We start from the raw sequence: 23260 nt of genomic DNA on the forward strand, positions 1-23260 counted from the left end.
AAGACACACTTTGTGCAGAGAAAGTCCTAGCAGCTGCTGACTTTGAGAATTGGCAGTATCTCAAACATGCCTGTAGTCTGACACCTGTCAGAACTGTATGTTTAAGATTTCTCTCTCTGTTTTGCAGTTTTGAGCGACTCAGCAGCAGCAAAGCTTGGTGAACACTTTTAACAATGTTGTTTATCCTGCTGTAATATTGTTAATATATTAATATCATTACAATTTCAGATTTAATTAAAGAAAATGTACTATATCACATAAAAACTCTGTTAAGAATTTAACTGATAAAAAACATATTAACCGACAATCATGGATAGGCACAAATACATCTTAATCTTAAATCAAATTTAATTAAAATACAAGTAATTTGTCATTCAAAAATACAAGAAGACATCTATACATTTTAGCCATTTAGTAGCATTAATGTAGGTTTGATTTTATTGGGCCAGTTGTCATTTCTTTGTGTTATTATGTTGATCAGTGCAGTAATTTGGTGTTAACTTTATCCTTTTAACTCTGAATGCAGCTTGATCTGATTTAACATTAAAGACAGATCAATGTCAATGGATGGAAGAGCTTTCTACTGGAAAAAACAAACAAAAAAAACATCCAACATATTTCACAAATACATTTTTTAACAAATAATTGATTAGAAAGGCCCTTTGAGACACTAGCTACTTTATACTTATACCCTACTATATTTCATAGGAACATATTGGTTAACACTGACACTCTCATGTCAGTCTTATGCATAAAAGGTTATGTATAAAACTGACATGAGACCTGTCATGAAAATAGGGATTCTTATGAATGTTTATGACTGTTGTCACTTAGGTCAATAGTGTCACTAATGTCAATTATATTGCTTCCACTGCAAAGTTGACAATGTTTGAGATGTATTTGCTATGACAACTTGTCTATCAGCCCCCTGCCAAGGAAACTCAACCTTGTAATTAATTTCTAAAAATTAACAATAATTTAAAATCTTTTTTCCCTATTCCTGTTCCTTCTGTTTCTGTTGCTTCTGACTAACATCCCCTTATGCAAAGTTCACAGAGGGTTTAAGCCCTTATCTTCCACTTGCCATGTTTGTTGGAGATCGCAGACAAAAAGTCCCCAGTCGGAGGGGCTTATCTTCATTAGGACGTGCAAATTCATTTTTCTATACTATGTTCTGATGTGAAGGAGCACTACAGCTCCAGAAATCAGATGAATCCAAAGTGTACTGGTCTGATGAAAGACAAATAAAAGCAGTTTCTAAGATAAATGATGTTCTTCCCTGATTGTCCTAAGCAGTGACATTAGTGACTTTAATCAAGACATTAATTCACTCCAGTTCAAATGTCTGCAGGGATAAACTTGAGTAACTCAAATGGCCCTTATCCTATCATAAGAATAGAAATGGAGGAACAGGTAGCAGATACATGTAACTACTGTATATGAAGGAAATGGATGTCAGATTTGCTTACAATCCTGTTGCTCACCTTTAATGATGAAACAAAGACAGATATTAGCATATAATATTTACATTTAGGGTATCTAGCAGACGCTTTTGTCCAAAGCAACTTACAGTTATTCATACACTCATATACTGATGGTGGTGGCTGCCATTCAAGGTGCCAACCAGCACATCAGGAGCAGTTTGGGGTTTAGTATCTTGCCAAACGTAACTTCAACATGCAGACCAGTGGAATAGAACCAACGACCTTCTGCTAACAAGATGCTGGCTCTACCCCTGAGCCACAGCCGCCCCTCTTTGATTATAAATCCATGGATTTTGTTTGAATCTCCAGAATTTACATATTGCTCTTTATTAAAAGACAGTGGGGTGTTTCAAATCCACTAAAAGCTGAATGTTGTATGGCTCATCAGATCCTGCAGATCTGTCAATATGGCCCATTGTCTCTCAGCATGGTGCTCGTAGAACACTGAAAACCATTGTGCTTAATGGCTTGTAAATGGCCCTTGTCACTTGAAATGTAAACCTGATTAGTTGCCCATGTACACCCTTAGCCAGGATTCTCGGCGGGCTTTCATGAGTTTGCATGAACATGAAGAAGACCGTGGACAAGAGAGGGATCAGCAGATACAGAGAAAACATTCAACATGGTTAGTAACAGAGGCACCATGAACAAGGCATGTACTTTCACAATTTGTCTTTGAAGCTATTTATGGTGCGTTGGTCGCCTACTCCACTGTATTCAAATGTGAGTATTTATGGAAAAAATAACAGGACAGAGGTGGTTGGTACCACCTGCTTTAACCTTGCTGTGGCTCTGTCCACTGTTTTTATATTCAATGGACAATACACATGCTCCTCCCATTGGAAATTTTGTAAAGTGTCATTATGGTTTTTAGCTTTAGCTCACTGCTGGAAGTTGAAACAACATAGTCTTTTCCATTGTGACTTGGATGTTTGTTACCTTAAGTCTCCTTGGGAGAAACTACACATTTGCATCATTGTATCAAGAAGATGGATGAACCTTAATCCAAAATCCTGACCAATGTCAGGACAGCGGAATCACCTGCCATCTGCTGCATAAGCCTCAAGACTCATTTGTTCAGACTTCACCTCGACCTGCATAGCATGCCTCTTTCTTGTGACAAACAGACTTATTGTAAGTCGCTTTGGACAAAAGCGTCTGCTAAGTGCCGTAAATGTAAATACTGTCTGAGCTTTGTCGCTGTGGGTGAAGAACAGTACCTGTCCATGGAGAGCTGGGCAACGAGAGTGACGTCAGTGTTGTCAGAGCTGGGTTCATACTCATAGTGGAGGAAGTAGAGGTGGGTTCGGTGGACGGTGAAACGCTCTCGACGAAATTCATAGCAAGGATCATCTTCGTCCAGCTCTGAGAGAGTCTTCTGGAGCTGCAGGCAGAGAAGAGATGGACACTAACAGTTTGCACCAGAAAGTTAACTACTGATGATGATGCTGCAGACTTTGGTTGTTGCATCAGAGTCATAAATGTGTTATAGACTGGGATATGAGGGTGCAGCTCAGCCTTGCTTCAGATTTTGCCTAGTTACCACTCAAGATATTGCAGTGAAAAATTCCCCTGCGGCCTACAAAGCATTTTCCCCAGAGAACACCATTATAAAATATATTCGTAGAACGGTTGATATCAATTATGACTATCTTTATTATGAATTTCTGATCTATGGACATTTAGTATTAATTAACCTTTCCTTTAGACAAAAAAGTGATTTAACGGTTAAATTCCACCATACATATTCAGTGGATATGTTCTGCACAATGATCAAAACAGAGCTAAAACAAACTAAAATGACTTCATATATGCTAATAGGCATTTATACATTGCTTTTATTAAATCACTTTACAATTTGCTCCTCATTCACCCATTCACATACACTGACACAGACGGCAAATAACTACATCACAAAGGACTAGCTTAACGAACCACAGCATTATGCCATTCAGTGTCTTGCTTAAAAATAGTTTGTAGTTCCATATATGGAACCACAGACCTGAAGGATAAAGGCAGGAGGGGTGATGCTGGACAAAGATAGTTGATTGTTGAGACTCATTCCCACTTCGTTGAACACTGGTGCCATTTCAATTCTGGTGAATTCTAATCCAAAGCACCAGTACAGCAATGTGTTCAAGGGGCTTTCCATCTCTTTTGCCTATTATCTTCTTGTGCACTGACTTGCTTTGCTGAACAATGTGCCCAGCTGACAAGCTGTTGACAAGGGCTGACTTGTGCCAATGGAGTGGGAAACATGCAGGGAAACAAGGGTCACATATGCTCACTGTCTGCTCAACATCAGTGTGTCAGGGCCCCGAGGCATTTTTCGTCATCAAGGTTTAAACAAAAGCAACTTGGTTAGGATAAGTAACAATTGTCCTGATGGTTAAAAAAAGAAGGTTTTGGTAGGAAATGATAAACACATCATGGACTCCAGTGTCAAATCCATCCATCCCATGAAACAAACATTAATCATGACTCATATTGACACTAGAGGTCTAAAGTGAACGTGCATTAGGAGAGAGAGTGTGTAGTGAAACATTGGGGTGGTTATGCTAGAGAAGTTTTGAGGGCTTTTCTGTGAGGCACTACTTACCACAGATTCAGGTCTTTAAACTGACATAAGTCAATTTAGCACCAAGCTGCAAATAAAATGCAGTTTTAAATTAATTCTTCCTGATTAGCTCTTGTCAACTTTCTGATGAGATGTAGTGATGCAGTGATTTGCAGGATTTGCTGAGCACAGTCTTCTGTGCAGTGTGTGCACATCATAAACCGATGTGTTCATAGAGAACACCAACCAAAGTATGAATGGATGTCAGCCTCCTTAGGTTTATGTAATTAAAGTGATAATGAGTTCCACACACAGCCATTTTTCTTTAAGGAACAGCAGAGAGACATGGCTGAAGGGCTGTTAGCACATGACTTTCTGTGTGGTGATGCTCAGCTTCAAACTATGTGATTAGTGGAGCTGAATTGAGTGACTAGGCTGCAGTGGCCCTGTGGCCCTGAAGGAGCCCAGTCTGCAATGTGCTGCTGAGGCAAATCCCTCAGTGACTTCATTAGTCTAATCATCACTTTAATGGGATTTAAATCGCTGCTCAAACTCTGAAAAATTGAGGGAGCAAACTGTTTCCTGGGTTAAAGCTGCAGTGTGAAATTTTGAGAGAAAAATGGACTTAGCCAGAATATTTGAATGATCCAGCTCCCAGGTCCCACCTTCTGCTTTCAAAGCACCAGCTGTGCACCAGCAGGCCAGTCACTAGAGCCCAACTGATAAAAGATTTTTAAGGCCAATATCGAAACAAATATTTGATGAGTTAAAAATCCGATATTCTGATATATTGGCCAATATATATATTAAAATTTAAATCCAGAAACGCGCAACAAAACATGAGCAGATTTCTGTAATGTTAGTTATTTGTAGTTGTTTATGAGTCCTCACTGAAATAATATAATAACGCAGGTTAAAAATAAACTTGTTTGTTTTATTGTCACACTGATGTTAAGCTCTTCCTGTTGAGTTTAACTGTTAATAAATTCAGTTTATCTATTCTTGTTTTTGGGCTGTAATGGGAAAGGACTCAGGATTTGGGGACTGGTCATGCGACCACTTTAAGAAGTATTTTACTGCTAGAAAGATGGTGTAAAACTGGGCTGTTTCTACATTAGAAAAACAGCAATTTATGAAATTGTCTAGAGAAAACAGAAAGGGGCTGTGGATGACATACTGTGTCCTGGGTGGTGCTTGGTTTTGCCTCATGGTCTCTATTGTAACAGAAAACAGAGAAGCAGCCAGCTGGTGTTGTTTCTTTTGAACAGGACTCTGGTTCAGATCAGATCTGATCGACTTCTTCTCTACAAACTTTTACTACTTTATGCAACCCCCATAGAAGCACAGCAGGAAATACAATGTACTGAGACTTACTTAAATAAAAAGCAAGTGGTTGCATATAAACATTTCACTGATACAAAAACTTTAAAAAACACTGGCAGGATGGAATGTGAGGAGCAACGGTTTTCAACAACAGAGCTGTCTTGAGTAAGTACATGTGGAAATGCCATCATCAAATACCAACAAAGGATGTTTACAGAAAGGCTGATATATGATAGTGAATCCTCATCCGCAGTCAGCCAAGTTGAGAGGCCAAATTTCTTTCTGTAATAATGCATTAGTAGTAATGTGCAGTTATTAAAAAATACTAACAAACAAATGACAATGGCAGCTCCAGTCCTGCACAGATACACTGGGACACAAAATAGGCATCACAGGTAAAGGTGACACAACACAGCAGTATCATTGTTTTTTGTCAAAAATACTGTCTACATTCAGCTCTATATTCATACTGCTTACACCATCCTGCCATTACTACCATGCTTGAGCACTTGTAGTGGAAGCATCCCGGGGTGGCTAGATTCACACTGGATGCAGTGGTTGGTGCAGGCAGCATGTGAGTGTCTCTCCATGGACCCTGTGTGTGACGTGCTGGGAACCCCCACTGGTCAAAACACAGCCGAAAAACACAGCTGCTATGTTGTTATTCTACTAGCATGCTGGTAAGAAATAACAGTAAAGTGAGGCAGATCATTATTGTGTTTTAAACTGGGGACAAGACCAAACTGAAGTGAAAGTGAAAACACAAAGAGAAATATCTGTTGTCTTCCCTCTGTAATATTTATCCATGCTACGACACACGGCCTGCCTCTGACCACATTTACTCTGTATGATCTGTGGTCATGCCTCTGCCATTGTTGATTAAAGATGGTGGTAACTGGTTACTACTACTACAAGTTACTTTTGTCTCCACTATATTAGGATTACACAGATTACCAGTTAAAACGGGGTATTTCTTTGTGTAATAATGTCCTGCAGTGCACAATTTGTCATATCTGTTTGCTGATGTTTGAATATGATTGAATAAAATATAGCAATATAGAATTTTTAAGATGTTATTTTGGGTAAATAAAAACAGTTAGATTAATGTCTGTAGTTCAGGAGCTAAAGCAGATTGTCTGATAACTGTCAGTGATTCGACTCCCGGCTGCATGTTGAAGCATCCCTGTGCAAGATACTGAACCCCAGATTGCTCCTGACGAGCAGTTGGCAGCTTGCATGGCAGCCGCTGCTATCAGTGTTTGAATATGTGTGTGGATGGGCTGATGTGACAGGTGTTGTAAAGTGCTTTGAGTGGGCAGTTGATTGGAAAAGTGCTGTAGAAATGCAGGTCCATTTACTATGAGACACAGCTTTACTGTTTGTTGTCAAAGCCAGACTGTAGCTTTTGAATTTCAATGTAGATCTGACACTCTGGTCCTGTTTGAAAGAGATCAGGTATCTGTGTGTGTGTGTATGTGTGTGTGTGTGTGTTCCTCCCATGTCTTTAGTCTATCAGGCAGATTGTGATGGACAGAGTGGGTCAGCAGGGTCTGTAGTTTACATCATGACTCCTCCCTTCAATATGTTCCTCCCACCAAGGTGAAAATGAAGCATCACACTCCAGCTGACAGAGGAGGTCTATGTCCCAGTATGGACTTGACATTACTACACTTGTTTTGTATAGTTCAATTCCTTATGAGCTCTGCCATAAAGAGAATGCAAGAGTTCTATAATATACTGTATACCAATCCACAATACATACAGGAACAATTCAGTACTTCATACATGAAGGGTGATATGGCTGGATTGCCTCAAGTTTCCTCAGGACACCTTCTACATCTGAATAGACACTCACACACACCACAGTCTTTATTTTGATGAACTGGGTTGATGGAAACATCACAAATTTAATCTTCATTTGTATTTATAGGGGCTAGTATAAATACAGTTGTTAAGCTCTAGACAGTAGCAGCAGTATAATGCAATAGTCATATAATCTTTCTTTTTGTTTCCTTAAAGTTGTAGTCTGTAATGATTTTTTTGTTATATTTGCTGAAGTTGCAGTGTTCACCACACTTTTTTAGTGCTACTTAACACAGCGTATCTGTTTGGCTGCATTTCTTTTCCCTGCTCTCCCTCCGTCTCTCTTTCAGTCACGCGTCTCACACATACAGCCCCTCCCCTCTGTGTGTTTCCATTAAAATGACATCACATGTTGAAATAATAACATGGAGGCTTGATGTTTGGTGCAGACGGCTGGTAACACTCACAATAGCACATATCGCTGTAGGATGCTGCAGTTGAGATCCATAGCTTGTTGGTAAAATCTAGCTTGTTAGCATGTATGCTAACGCCGATGTTTAGCTTCGTCTTTATGGCCACTGGTTAGCACAAATGTCTTTCAAGTGACGTGCTTCAGAAAGGCAGCGTGGCAAAAATGTTGCACCGGGTAACGATTAGCTGGTAACTCCATCTACTGCGATGTGATGAATATTGTTTGTAACTCAGGATATCTACAGTGACTGGTCATGAGGCACTCGGCATTGTAATTTAGTTGTATTAATCAGAAATACAGGGATCAGGGCTTATGCTGTCGTTATTTTGAATGCACCGTCTTGGTTATCTGCATGCCTGACCAGGGAGCTGTGCTCATTCACATTTTCTGGCCAAGTCCACTTTTTCTCAAAAGTCAAGACTGTAGCTTTATGGTATAAAGCTTACTTTGTCACAATACAATGACACTGCTCCAGGAGCTGCTGCTGTCCTAGTTTTGATCAAGACAAAAGGTTAAAAACATGTTTATCTTTCCCAGGCTAAAACAGTCCTGCTTTGACTGCAGGACCTGAACATTGTTAAATTCATTCAATTCCAGCCAACAGGAAGGTGTGAAAACAGAGTAAAAGGACTTTGACTTGCTGCAGTCCACTAAAAACTACTTTTCCACGCCCCTTCATATCTAAAGCGCTCAGACGGCACAACCAGAAATACAAAGGCAGTTCAACCTACGTTCTCACTGTTGTGGTCGGCCTCGCTGGGGCAGCCAAACAGTTCTCGCCGCAGCAAGTTGCCATCGTACTCTAGAAAGGTTAGATAGAGATTCCGAAAAAACTCCACATGCTTGTTCTTCACTCGCAGCTTCTTTGGAGAATTCCAGTGGATCACCTGAGAGGAGGAGAGTAAAAATAAGTTAGCAGTGTGCTGTTGTTTTTGTCATTCCCAGACCATTCTATTGTAATGCACTAGTACACCGTTGCATTCCACTAAATCATAAACTACAACATTCTAGCCAAAAGTCTTTTTCCGCATGAGAGGAAATTTAACATTTAAAACATTATCTAGTCAGAAGTTGTATTTATCAAGCACCTCACGTTTTCTTTTAGTATTTACACTAACAGATTTCTGTAGAAATATTTCTACAACTACCTACAGTATGAAGTAAAAGATCAGTTATCATAAGCTTACTTCACTGATGCACGATCACTTCTACACTTTGTTTTGTATTTTTTTTTTGTATATTTAGTAATTTTACAATCTATACATAAAAAGTGTGTTCAATTTCAGAATGTTCTCTCAAATTTAAACTGCAGCGCGGCTGCTCTGGAGGAAATGGATGCAGAGCCAAACCATCTGGAGGAATAAACGCCTGAAGTTACATCAGATTCTACTGTGACCTGCAGAGAGCAGGACTTCTTGGATTAAAAAGCTGACCTGTGTTCCTGACTGACTGCAGTAATGATCTGAGGAGGTGACTTCCATTGTCTGGTGTTTTTGTTCTGTGATGCTGAATGTTAACTTGAGCCAAAAGGGAAATGTACTTTATGTTATGAAGAAACAGAGGAGAGGGGAAAAAGGAAAGAGAGAAGCAGAGTCTCTAGTGAGTGCTGAGGGCAGTGAGAGGTACTACAGACTCAATCAGTCTATACTGCATACTGCCTACTATATGAATATTTAAGTATGTTATTACCAGCAGACCGTTCACACTGAAGAATGCTGAAGCAGAACGTGCTCTCTGCATCACACAGCTAAACTGATCACATTACCTTCTGTTCCATACATCCTTGTGCAAGCAACTGTTGAATTAACGTTGTTTATCACAAATATAAGTCAGTATTTTGTCTGCCACTCAAAGTAGCCTAATATTTTCCACTATTATCTCAAGGCAAACTAGAAATAAAAGATATAACAGATGTGGTACAGGCTGTTTGATTGAAGTGTCAAGGTGAAATAACTATTATGGTCAAAGATAGACAGAGCGCAGTTAGCAGGAAGAAGAGAAAGAGGAGGAAGGAAGGAGAAGAAGAGGAGGTAGAGGAGGAAGAGCAGGAGGAGGAGGAGGAAGGGAAAGAGGGGGAGAAGGAGGAGGAAGAGGAGGAGGAGCAAAAGGAGGAGCAGGAAGAGTAGGATGAAGAAGAGGAAGAGCAGGAGGAGGAGGAGGAGGAGGAAGATAAGGAGGGAAGGTGGAAGAGGAAGAGCAGGAGGAGGAGGAGGTGGAGTCACCAGTGGAGCTATCATCAGGGCTTTACTCAATTCACCATCGATTTGTTTGTTAAATAAAATAAATACAAAAATTGTAGATAAAACTCCAGAGTGGCGCTGAGTTTGTGCAGGAAGATCCCGCTGCACACACAGTGTAGTAGTATACATCCTGGTATTACTCACCTACACTAAATCTACATACTGTGCAGCTGAAACACACAACATACTGACTCTGACGTCACACTTAGTGTGAACAGTACATTAGTATGTGTTTGGAACACAACCACACCCTCAGTGCGTGCTGCTGCTTGCTGCCTTACAGCTTATGCATTTTGGGATGCATAAACATTTGAGTGAGTAATACAAATAAACAACAATGATCCCACAGTCAAACTAGTGCAAGCAATGCAAGGTGAGCATTTGCTTTGCTGGTACACGTAATCAAACAACCACCAGTTTTCATCAGAAGACAGAGCACAAACATATTCTTCATAACATTTAGTGACTACTGTTTTATGTAAAAAGATTTTGTGTTTAAAGGCAGCCCACAATTGCAGAAATGGTTTGTCTGCTTTCATTTAGAAGTGGTTGGAGGAAGTGTTTGACAGACCACTCCACCACAGGTTCAGCTTGAAGAAAGCTGAAACAAACTCAAGAAAAAGTGGTCTGTCAGTCAGTGGGCAGCTTATTATACCATAGCTGTATCCTGTGTTTACTGTCCACTAGTATCATGTGTGTACAACAATAATTTATTACATTTGGCTGTTGGTTTGCTCTAACTGTCTGACTTCAGGGATCATCCATACATAACCACTTTGCTGTAAATATGTTCATATCAACTCATGTGAAAGGCATCCTGATGTATGCGTGGAGCTCCAATATAAAATGAGACACTGCTATTATGGCTACAGCCATTAAAAAACACCTACAGGCATTATCACACATTATTGGTCTTGGAGCTTTGAGGGGTAAAAAGACTAAAGCAATCAAATCCTTGTTGCAAAACAGATGAAATTTCTGTTATCTGATGAATGAACACAAAGTCTACCCAACAATATCTGAAGTTCTACATTGTGTATGTCTCCACATACGCCATAGACTTAGACAGCGCTGCACATCTCCTTCAAGGTTAACAATCTGTGAAGCTGAAGTGAAATCAAACATCTTTCACGTCCAGTGTGTAGTTGACCTGAGACTCTTGATTAATGCAGGTCACGTCTTGCGTACCTGAAGTAGCTGTGAAGTGTGTGTGAGCACAGCAGGAACTCACCTTGAGGTCCGATACGTCTTTGTAGCACTTCTCAGAGCGGGTGTGGTCAGACAGCTGGACGTTCCAGAAACAAGGCAGCTGGTGGACCAGGAACGGGTTCTGTTTGATCACAGCATTGAAGATGTCCTGTACACACACACACACACACACACACACACACACACACACACACACACACACACACACACACACACACACACACACACACACACACACACACAATGAGCCGTATGCTTTGCCTCATGTTTCATCATCTAAAGGCCAGCACCACAGTCTTATCTGATCCTGCCACCTGTTTAAGCAAGGACCACACACCGCTGTATTACAACACAATATATCTCAAAAATGTCTTTTCATACTTTATTATGGGTTAATATGGTATAACAGTCTAGTTTTATCAGCAGTTGTACATATGAATCATCAGTCTAGGACTTGGAGATATGTTACTCATTCATGCTACACAAACATAGGACTAAAATACACCTAAACATGCAGAGCATTGTTAAAATTTGCATCTGGGTGAATGCAAACAGCAACAACAAGGGGGTGATGATGAGGTCATCGGAGTCCACTTCTCATGCTGCACTCTGTCAGCTCTGAACAGGGTCCACCTATAACAGCTTGATCCAGTATGGTGTGGTGGAGACAGGTCTCTGTCAGCACAACAGTCTCTGATTTCACATTGCTTAGTCACATCTGTGCGTTTAATTTCCCTGCAGCCAGATATTAGCCAGGAGCAGCCTTAAATCCAGGATGGATTAGGATGGCTCTTATCTCACATCTCTTCGTCTCCTCCTTGGGGCATTCCAGGTTGGATGGTTGAAAGTTGGGAGGTGATTGTCTTAAATCTGCTGCTCTTAATCTTAAACCTACACTTTCCTCTCCAATGCTGATGAATGTCTTTCTATCATAGCTAATAACTGTTTCAGAAATAAAGCCACACAACTGCAATGCATGTTGTAAGATTTTTAGCTGCGCCGCTATACTGCTAGCTGAGTGCCACTATATTCATTTTCAATGTTAGCTGCTTTGTAGCGGGTGAGGGTGACGAGCGAGTGTCCGTCCATCCAGTCCATCTGAAATCTGTTGTGGTACCGGATCAGTCTGAGCAGCTACAGCATCCATTTAAACAAAGTGATTTCCAGCACATTATGGTGACGATCCAGTAACAGACTTCAGTGGAAAGTGGTCTCTTGCCTTCTGTCTCCTAAGGGTTCCCTCTCCTCCTCCCTCTGTCCTCCTCAGAGCAGAAATTAAAGAACTGGAATGGCCTTCACGTTGGCATGCTGGATAAGTATCCATGTAAACAAATATGGGAATTGGTGCCCCTCAAATTGTGCCGAGACGATCCTACCAGGGTGACTTCTTTCAGTTCCAAACAAAAATCCGACAAGTTAAGACATTGCTGTCCACCTTCGACCCATGAAGTACATTACATTAATCTGAACAAGGGATAATTATGTCAACAGGTACTTGTTCCACCCATTGGTGGTAGAAGAGCATAGTGGGTGGATAGGTTGACCATGTTCTGAACCAATCACTGTATGTTGAACAAGAAGCAGGATGTCGAGGAGGAGCAAAGTAATGTAGGAGAAACAGCAAGGCTGGTGCATTCTGGGTCACCTGCAGAGGTCAGATGGCAAATATAGGCACACCTGCTGCAGTCTAGGTGCAAGATGCACCAGAACCTGTGGTGCCTAGTTTGACAGACTGATGTATCCTCCTGATGTTGTGCAGAATCAATCTGCAGAGGGGGGCTGTCACAGTGATGCACAATCTTATTGAGGCATTATAAGAAGAGAATGGGATGGGCTAATCCATCACTGGCTGAAGGTTTAAATGGAGAAACTAATAAACTTAGATGCACTTTTGTTGTTTCAGTACATTCTATCTTATACATATAATGATGATGCACTATTTAAAAAATGTTCTCAATTTTAAGACATGTTGATAATTTAACAGGCCTTAATTCTATATCTTTTGTATAACAACATTCACTTTTCCTTTTGCTTTTCTCTGTAAGTAGGATCAAGGTTGTTGGAATCATTAACACTGTATAGTGACACCATGGCAAAATTCTATTTGTCTGCAATTAGACAAATTTCCCTAAATGCCTGACACGTTTGTTATCTTTCTGAACTTTGGGATCTTTACTAGAATTCTTTTTTTTTTCTTCAAGGATTTGAACAAATTTTGCCTTCACAGACTGAAATTGCATTATGAAGTTGAAGAGGCCAGTCTTCAGAAGAGGCTCCCGAGTCTTCAGTCTCATTAGTGTTTTTTGTATTTCTGCAGATGTTCTTGTTAATTTATAATAAAAGTGTAGTCACACGTAGAGCTGAACACTATCAAATTGAATTGAGGAAATGTACTCTGGTTTGGGAGACTATCTTGACTTTGAGATGGTTGTGGGTTCACAAGACAAGAGTCTCAGTGACAGACTCAGGTTTCCTAATGGCCACATAAAAACTCTATAGCCACATAATGAATGCTGCGATAAAAAGGGCTGACAGTGGATTGGAGCTCATACAGCAGAGGGCAGATGGAATGTTCAAACGATTTCCAAAGCTCCATTCATTTTCCAAACTGCATACCTTGCGGGACTTTACTTAATGAAGGTTTAATTAAAATCTCATAAACGCACCTCTCATCTAGATGAGCTCTGAATAGCTCCAAGATAATGGAAAGACCTTTCGCCAAGGTCTCAGTGTCTGCCCTGACAATGGCAGATATAGAACACTGCATGGCCTAAGATAACACCTATTTTTGACCTTCAGGATACATAAAAAGGTGCCATATCTGACAGCAAACCTATGCATAGCCTTTTAGTTTCCTTACTGTATCAACAGAACCGACTGTTTTCTTCAACCTGGAGGCCGGCCTACTGTGAGTTGACAGATTCCCTCAGAGATATTAATGATTATTTAGACAGAATTCAAAAAAGAGGGTCAAGAATAAAGCATTTCTAAATAATTGACAGATAGCTAGTCATAGCCCGTGGATATTAATAGTCACTTAGTGAGTGATAGGGGTCACACATGAAATAATTACTTGTTTGTCAGATCACACTGGTGTAAGGAATGACTTCCCATCCTAGGAAAATGATGGTTTGCCCCTCCAGTATATCACTGTAAACACAACTAGCTCTGTCTGCAGCAGCTGGCATGGTCACAGTGTTCATTTTTCCTTCAGCACCAGATGTGACTGGGAAAGAAAAAAACACCTGTTTGGAACATTCCATAGACAAACATGCTCATTGGTAACATGTGACAGCATCATGATTGGATATGAACTGGGCATCCTAACAAGGCTCAGTCCTTTACAAGCAAGGATGGGTGAGGTTCAAACACATTGTTGTTTAAAGTTTATCCACCAAGGTCGTACATGTCTGTCTGTGTAAAACGCTTCATCACAGGGTAGTAAAAGATGTTACTTTGTAAGTGGTGCATATACTTAATTTTTCACTGTTAAAAATAGGGCCATTCCATACAAAACCTACCTGTAGAATAAAGTTTGGTTTATTGGTCTGTCTGCTCAAAAGACTGCCATGAGCAGTGTTAGTGAGTTAAATAAATTGCTTAAATACAGAATCTTGTAAACAGCATTAGTCAAGTAGCGGATGAGACCTGTTTTCTACCTCTCTCAACTTGTAGTCAAAGGTTGTGTGATAAGTCCTGCTATCAAAATAGAAACAGGGGGTGTTCTTCCCTGGAGCCATGTTATTAGTTTACAGTATCATCAGACTGGACATAATACCAAAACATTAACAAAAAACTCAACTGTCTTAACAACGGGACAAGTGATACTTTAATAGAGACAGACTGAAAAGGACAACTTCTATTTCTTACATTTTTAAATACCAGCAACGACTAAACAGAAAACTGACTGAGGCCATAGGATTTGGATCAGCCCTGGTGCTGGTCTGCTCCTCAGCTGTAATCAGATCTGTGCTCTTCTTGTCAGGTGCTGGCTTAAAGCTGGGTCAGTCCCCAGGGCTGCACACTGGCTGCCCACTACTCTTAATCCTTCATATTTCATTTATATAGCCTAATGCAGAGAACTCATTTCATAATGGAGGAGTCCAAAAAACAATAATATATAAAATGCAGTGTCTGATTAGAATAAAGCTTGCACACAAACACTTCACACACATTATCATTTAACTGTCACAGTTTGGTTAGGTGTAGGCACATGAAGTGCTTGGTTAGGTTTAGTAAAGGATCATACCTTTGGTTAAAATAACTACTTCAGTCTCATAACTTAGGCGACACATAGTGTACGTCACTCATGTAACATCCTACATGTGTCATGTCACTTATGTTTGATAAGTTCTGTCATTTATGCAAGGTAAATCACAAAATACTTTTGACTCGTCACAAACAGGATGTGTATGTCACATCCAACTAACCTTACCCTCCTACCCTTGCTATGCTACTGTAGTTGAGTACTGTACCAACAACAATATTTCAGGTAGCAGTGACAGAGAGCAAAGGCTTTCCACAGGTGACATTACCTGTCTTGTCTAAAGTGGATTTGGATTTGCCCATTGCAAACGTCTTGCAAGTCTGAGGTTGGAAGGTGTGTGTGTGTGTGTGTGTGTGTGTGTGTGTGTGTGTGTGTGTGTGTGTGTGTGTGTGTGTGTGTGTGTGAGTGTGGTGTTACCTGGTCTGCCAGGGAGGTGGACAACATACTCATTAGTTCCCTCTCTGCCGTCAACCTCCACATTTGCTCCCATCTTAGCTTCCGTAAACGATCCAGGAGAAGCAAAATCACTCCTGAAATGTACACACACACACACAGAGAGAGAGAGAGAGAGAGAGAGAGAGAGAGAGAGAGAGAGAGAGAGAGAGAGAGATGGTGGCTTTAGAAACAGAAAGATTTGTATCTAGCTGCCTGGACAAGGTGATAAAGTCCCATCATGAGGTTCTGAATCCCAGCCTTGTGTTTTCTAAGATAAAGCTGTAGACTTTAAGCTGTAAGGAAAGGCCAGCGCTGGATGGAAAGACATATTAATCCTCCTAGAAACACAAATCATTCTAAGAAGCCTGTGTGCTTCTTTTCTCTGCTTACTTTCTCCATGAAAAATCAAAAACAATAACAACTTCTTCTCAGTTCCCTGGCTAATTAGATAAATCTTCCTGGGTGCTGCAAATAAAACCCAGCAGCCAATTGTCAGAGGGAGCGACGGGTGAATATTTTCTTTTTCAGATAGGAACAAACAATCTTTCACACCCCGCTGCGCTCCATCTGTTGCCACGGCCACTGCCACAAAGCCCACCAGCCACAGCTGAACTGGAGGTTTTATGTCAAATTGCCCTTCAGTATAAATGCAACACATGCCTTTCTATTCCTGACATCTGATGTTCAGTCATTTAAAGGGCAGAACACTGAACCTCTACAACACAAAAATGTCCAGGTGACTTTTACACTGCTCCGAGTGAAACGTGTTGCTGTGAAATTCACAGAGCTGCTGCAGTGGATCGTGCTGTTTGTTTTAGGTTATAGTCAATAGAGCGATTATCCTCCTGCTCCAAACAGCACAGAGAGAGCTATAAGTCTCCTGAAGGAAAAGACCTGCTGCATTTGTTAGGGGAGAAAAATATAGGCCGGGGAAAAAATAACTAGGTGTAATGGAATCCAATCAATTCTACAATCAGCTGCTCTGAGGCTCAGTGAAAGTATAACCCACACGTTTCTGAAAATATATTCTATACATCTTAATTGGGCCTCGTGAATGCCTGAATATTGCATTGATGACTCTGTAAACTATTTGATTCTTGCAAGGGGGACACTGCCTTTCTGTTGCTCACTCCTCACTGTTTTTCTGCTGGCTTTAAAAAAAACGACAAAACAGTCTGCCCACACCACGACCCTAGATGACAGGGAGGAGTCACTGTGAGTAACTGAGCTCAGTTTGATCAGGCTCAGCCGTCTCCTGGCGAACACAGCTGGTCAGCAAATTGGGACTAAACACAGCCTCCGAGATTGACAGAGGGCAGTTTAAAGACAGGAGATACAGTACAGAGGTGATTTACAGCCGGAAAACTCCTCACACTCAGGCTGCTTCTCTGTGCATGTGAAACTCCTGCGCTCAAATCTCTCCAGCACTTTTGGATTTTTTTCCCGCAATAATCACATCAACATTCCCCCGCCAATAGAATGGCAGGTGGACATTTGTGGTACAAATGTGAAAATAAGGCTAGGAACAAATATACCAGTGGTCTCTTGCTGTGAGTCATCACCCTTCCTTCCGTTATTTCCCAAGCAGCTCCGTTTACAGAAGCAAAACATTTTTCCCCCCACCAACTTGTTTTACAGTTTCATCAGTTTTTTAGCCTCCATTTTCATAGTATCTATCTTATTATGTAGGAAATGTGCTTTATTTAGAAGCAATTCATGATGTGATTGACTTTAGCCCACTAATTGCATTAGTTTTGCACTATTAGATGAATCCCTTGCTTCACCTCTCCCCCGGACCAGTAGGGAGTGCTGAGGTCCAGAGGGGAACCTATCTATCCCTCGCCCCCCTCCCCATTCTTCCACAACATCTATATATGTGAGACTTTCTCAGCAGCAATCAGATGCACCTTTGCAAAACAGTGGGCGCCTAGCCACCCACTCCCCACACAGCAGTATGACATAATTGACTTGACGAGTAAATGAGCAATACAAAAACTGGATGAAATGAATGCCAACAAATTTAAGGCAGCTGGTACGGGTCGGCACCGGCAATGATCCGCTGAGATGATGAGATAAGCCCAGAGGCGGCTGCTACAGAGTGGGTTACTGTGGGGAACTGTCCCCTCTCTCTTTTTTTTTCTTTGCAGGCGGTAACGCTGCCCCTCCACAAATGCTGCTGCCCATATATTGCCCATGTTTGGAACTGGCCCTGTATGCATCTATAATTCATGATCAATGTGGAAATGTTGTAACTGTACTTTAATAGACTGGCATCGTGTCTCTCTGTATTTTCTAATTGTACTTCCTGAATTAATTTGCTGAAGTAAAATTTGCTTGGGAACAGAAACAAACAAGCAAATGAATTTGGTCAATAACAAAGGTTATCCTTAAATGTGAATTACACGTCAGTTGTCAACTAACCTCAGCATGTGTAAACATTCGCAGGTGAAATCTATAAGGAAGATGCTGCTCCATGCACCAACTACAGTGTCAGTAAAATGATGAAAATGAGAAGGAGCTGAATGTAATGTAACCACATTACTTTCTGAAGCTGTATCCTGGCTGGATAAGTCTGGAGCTTTTTCAGTTGTGAGTGTCCCTCAACAGCACGCGAGAGTTCAACATGCATACAGGATGTCTTTAATTATGAATTTACATATTATATACATACAGAATCAAAGTCTAAAATGAAAGTCTGGTATGCAGCTGGGGCACTGTTTTAAATACAGCCTCACCATGCTAACATGCTAACATGACGTCCCCCTGTACTCACCAGTGTTGAAGCCTCTGCCCAAAGCCGGCCAGGGTCGATGGTTCTTCCACAGATTGCCAAGGTACCAGTCGCTCTGGTTCTCCACCAGACCCAGAACCTGCTGACCTGAACACAACAGACACAATACTGTCACTGCTTTTTCACATTCTCTACATCAACTTATTTTCTCTACAGCTTTCATTTATTTAACCATAATTCACTGCAGAGTTTATTTCATCATCTGCATCCTTGTAGTTATTAGTTTCTAGTTATGTATGCATGTATGTATATGTCCTGGGGGTTTTGGCTGAAGGGATGTTGTTGTTTTAAGAAAAAAAACAACATTTGAATTGTATTTCAATTTTGCATATATTTAGTGTGTAATGTTCAAGGCATTGCAGAGTCATTTTATAATGAGGGCCATTATATATAACTGGGCCATTCTGCTCTGACACTGGCATGTGATTTTTATTTTTTTTTATTTTTTATAACACATTCAACAACCAGAAAAAGAATGAGATGGTCTATCCAGGTTGAATTTATTCAAGAGTTATGTCAAGCCTTGACACAGCATGCATGTGGCATGAGTGAGTGTCAGAGTGCCCTAACTGGCAGCCAGCAATGCAGCGAAATGCGGCACATCGTTTTAAGCCCAACACCCTGTTACTGTCTTCAACCTGTCACTTGCATTGAGAGTGTGACATGAATGAGGAATGGTAGATTCACTGAGCTGAGATGAGGAGTCTATACAGTACCATATTATTTTACTCCAAAAACCAAAAGTGGCAGCAGGCAGGAGGAAGATCACCAGAGAGCTGAAGGTGACTGGTAAGAAAACACACCAACTCTACTTGTTGGCTAAGTTGTGTCAGTTCTAGAAGAGAAACTTCTAAATATCAGACCACAAAGGGTTAAGAAGTTTCCTATCTTTACCTGAGAGGTCAGTCTCCAATCTGATCTTCAGTGTACAGCTGATGGCTACAGTGTGTGGTTTGTTTACATCAACAAAATACATACTCAGCAGATTCAGTGTGGGCAATGAGTGTCAAACATCACGACATATTGGACACTCGGATGCAGTTAGGACATAAAACTTTATGGTATGTTAGTAAGGTAATGTTACCAGGAAAATTAATATACCATTTATTCTCAAATAAAAGCCTATATTCACATAGGTCTTAATTGCAAATAACTAGCATACACATATAGTTAAAAATGATCACCTAAGGTTCAGCAAAAAAACCACAACGATCAAGGTTTGCTAGACTGTCTTATGTGATAAATTCAGCATACATTTCCAAAGCACAAATTCCATTAAGACATGACATGACTCATGCCATCATACCAGATATGCTAGAGCTCACTGTCATATTGACTGATATTAGCTTATCACAGATATATCATTATCAGCATATGCCGCCCAATAAATAACAACAAACTGCTGTAGAGACAACACAAACCGCACCACCAAGGTTTTCTAATGTACAGCTCAAGTTACATCTCAGCACTATTTGATATATGGGAGTACTGTGGCATAGTTGTATGCTTCCATGCACTAGTCAAGTTGCTTTTCCAGAGCTATGGCACTGAATGATGTTTTTGCAGAATATTACATCACAGTGTATTTGACTTTTGACCTTTTGCATAACTTAACTTCATCATTTTATCCTGTTAGACATGAGTATAGAATTTTGTCAAACTCACCATGTTGTAGAATGATGACCAAACATGTGTTTTGTGAGGTCACTGTGACCTTGACCTATGACCACCAAATTCTAACCAGGTCATCTTTGAATTTAAATAGACTTTTGTGCCGAATTGTAATAGAATTCCTTGCATTGCTAAGGGAATCCTGTTGGTTTTATCTTGAGATAAGGAGATAACTGACTCTTGATCTCTAGCTAACTGGCTGGTTTGATTCCATATGGTTAGGATTTCTGTGCAGACAAAAATTGAGGTCAGAGGGGATCAGCAGCAGATACTTTAGGGCCAAATGGTTCACATACAGTGGGCGGAAACATAATCCCTTCATAAAGTGGAATTTTATGTCTGAGTCAACCACAAACTGAGAAAGAACTGCCATCTAAAAAGTGGCACACTGCTGCCATGAGAGAAGGTGCAAATTGAATTCAATACCCAGCTGATATGGATTTAAAGTTTTTGAGCCACTAGACAAAAGGTATAAAGAGGAGGTGGAATGGAATTAAGAGGAGAGATCCTGGAGATGAAGTGACGAGAGGGGAAGGGATGTACGTGAGCTTCAGGGCGAGAGATTATGAAAGGCAAGCTGGGCAGAGATAAAGGTCGAGGAGATAGGCATTAGGGAGGAGATGGGAGCATGGAGAGCAGGCATGGTCGCAGCGATGGCAGTTTTAATGAAGGCTGTAAGGAAGATTAATGAGTGCTTATTGGAGCAGGCAGCAGAGAGCAGACAGCCCCCTTTAGAAAGGCTGCTAAACAAAGAACACAGATGTGCCATCAAGGTGATGATTGAGTGAGACAATTAGAGCTAAAAAACAAAACACTGCTACTTCTGGACAGACTTCACAGGACTGTACCATGGTGTGGGTTCATCAAAAAAGGGCCTGTTAATTGTATTAATTCAACTTTGAATCCGCTTTTGTATATTCGATTAAACTTTTCTATTATTGCTAAACAATTCTGACTTGAATTAGGCAACAAACCTGTGTGATAATGCAAAGTTAACGACAAGCAATTGTTTTATCCTGTTTGAGCTGCGCCATGAACTTCACATATGGGTCATTCCAGGCCAACTCACCCAAAATTTAGAATGTTTCCCAGTTCATGTTATGGATTTTCTTAGAAACATTTTTTTCACAAAGCTTTCTATTAAATTCATGGGACCTTGAATTAGTATAAGTACTACTTAAATACTTTCGTGTTCAGCATCTCCTGTTTGTCCTGAAGAGATCCCAGAGACCCCAAAGAAACTCTGCAACCTCTAAACATCACTTAAATAGTTGTTTCTGAATGGTTACAGTAACCAAATTGATAACAGGAAATCATTTCTTTTACCAGAATGAATCTGTCATTTTTTTTCAAAAAATCATGTCTCCTGTAGTTCTCATTTTCTTTCAACCAAATGTTGGATCTGTGTAGTATTATGTAGGGCCCCCTGCACTCCAAAGGACCTGACCTTTCTTACATGTTGCTGCAGTGTGATCAGTCCAGTTTATTGTTCATATCAACTCCCAGGTACTCGTAAGATGTCACCATCTCAATGTCTGTTCCCTGGATTCTGTGTAGTATTACTGTAGTTCTGTGTAGTATTACTGTAGTTCTGTGTAGTTATTACTGTAGTTCTGTGTAGTTATTACTGTAGCTCTGTGTAGTATTACTGTAGCTTTGTGTAGTTATCACTGTAGTTCTGTGTAGTATTACTGTAGCTCTGTGTAGTATTACTGTAGTTCTGTGTAGTATTACTGTAGTTCTGTGTAGTATTACTGTAGCTTTGTGTAGTTATCACTGTAGTTCTGTGTAGTATTACTGTAGCTCTGTGTAGTATTACTGTAGCTTTGTGTAGTTATCACTGTAGTTCTGTGTAGTATTACTGTAGCTCTGTGTAGTATTACTGTAGCTTTGTGTAGTTATCACTGTAGTTCTGTGTAGTATTACTGTAGCTCTGTGTAGTATTACTGTAGCTTTGTGTAGTTATCACTGTAGTTCTGTGTAGTATTACTGTAGCTTTGTGTAGTTATCACTGTAGTTCTGTGTAGTATTACTGTAGCTCTGTGTAGTATTACTGTAGTTCTGTGTAGTATCACTGTAGCTCTGTGTAGTATTACTGTAGTTCTGTGTAGTTATTACTGTAGCTCTGTGTAGTATTACTGTAGTTCTGTGTAGTATTACTGTAGCTCTGTGTAGTATTACTGTAGTTCTGTGTAGTTATTACTGTAGCTCTGTGTAGTACTACTGTAGCTCTGTGTAGTATTACTGTAGCTCTGTGTAGTATTACTGTAGCTCTGTGTAGTATTACTGTAGTTCTGTGTAGTTATTACTGTAGCTCTGTGTAGTACTACTGTAGCTCTGTGTAGTATTACTGTAGTTCTGTGTAGTATTACTGCAGCTCTGTGTAGTACTACTGTAGCTCTGTGTAGTATTACTGTAGCTCTGTGTAGTATTACTGTAGCTCTGTGTAGTATTACTGTAGCTCTGTGTAGTATTACTGTAGTTCTGTGTAGTTATTACTGTAGCTCTGTGTAGTATTACTGTAGCTCTGTGTAGTATTACTGTAGTTCTGTGTAGTTATTACTGTAGTTCTGTGTAGTTATTACTGTAGCTCTGTGTAGTATTACTGTAGTTCTGTGTAGTTATTACTGTAGTTCTGTGTAGTTATTACTGTAGCTCTGTGTAGTATTACTGTAGCTCTGTGTAGTATTACTGTAGTTCTGTGTAGTTATTACTGTAGTTCTGTGTAGTTATTACTGTAGCTCTGTGTAGTATTACTGTAGCTCTGTGTAGTATTACTGTAGCTTTGTGTAGTATTACTGTAGCTCTGTGTAGTATTACTGTAGCTTTGTGTAGTATTACTGTAGTTCTGTGTAGTTATTACTGTAGCTCTGTGTAGTATTACTGTAGCTCTGTGTAGTATTACTGTAGCTTTGTGTAGTTATCACTGTAGTTCTGTGTAGTATTACTGTAGCTCTGTGTAGTATTACTGTAGCTTTGTGTAGTTATCACTGTAGCTCTGTGTAGTA

The 23260-nt window shown here is 40.3% G+C and overlaps 1 protein-coding gene across 2 annotated transcripts in view; it reads right to left on the reverse strand.

The window, feature by feature from the left end:
* large1 (LARGE xylosyl- and glucuronyltransferase 1) overlaps positions 1-23260 on the reverse strand; it is a 108797-nt gene that overhangs the window by 11806 nt on the left and 73731 nt on the right. For both annotated transcript variants that reach the window (XM_037122363.1, XM_037122362.1), the window contains 5 exons: positions 18564-18668; positions 15773-15885; positions 11111-11236; positions 8371-8526; positions 2705-2868 (listed from right to left, as the gene is read on the reverse strand). In XM_037122363.1, coding sequence (XP_036978258.1) covers positions 2705-2868; positions 8371-8526; positions 11111-11236; positions 15773-15885; positions 18564-18668 — 664 coding nt within the window. The remainder of the gene's footprint in view (positions 1-2704; positions 2869-8370; positions 8527-11110; positions 11237-15772; positions 15886-18563; positions 18669-23260) is intronic.

This window comes from Acanthopagrus latus, chromosome 14 (genome assembly GCF_904848185.1).
Source record: "Acanthopagrus latus isolate v.2019 chromosome 14, fAcaLat1.1, whole genome shotgun sequence".
In the NCBI taxonomy this organism is placed as follows: Eukaryota; Metazoa; Chordata; class Actinopteri; order Spariformes; family Sparidae; genus Acanthopagrus; species Acanthopagrus latus.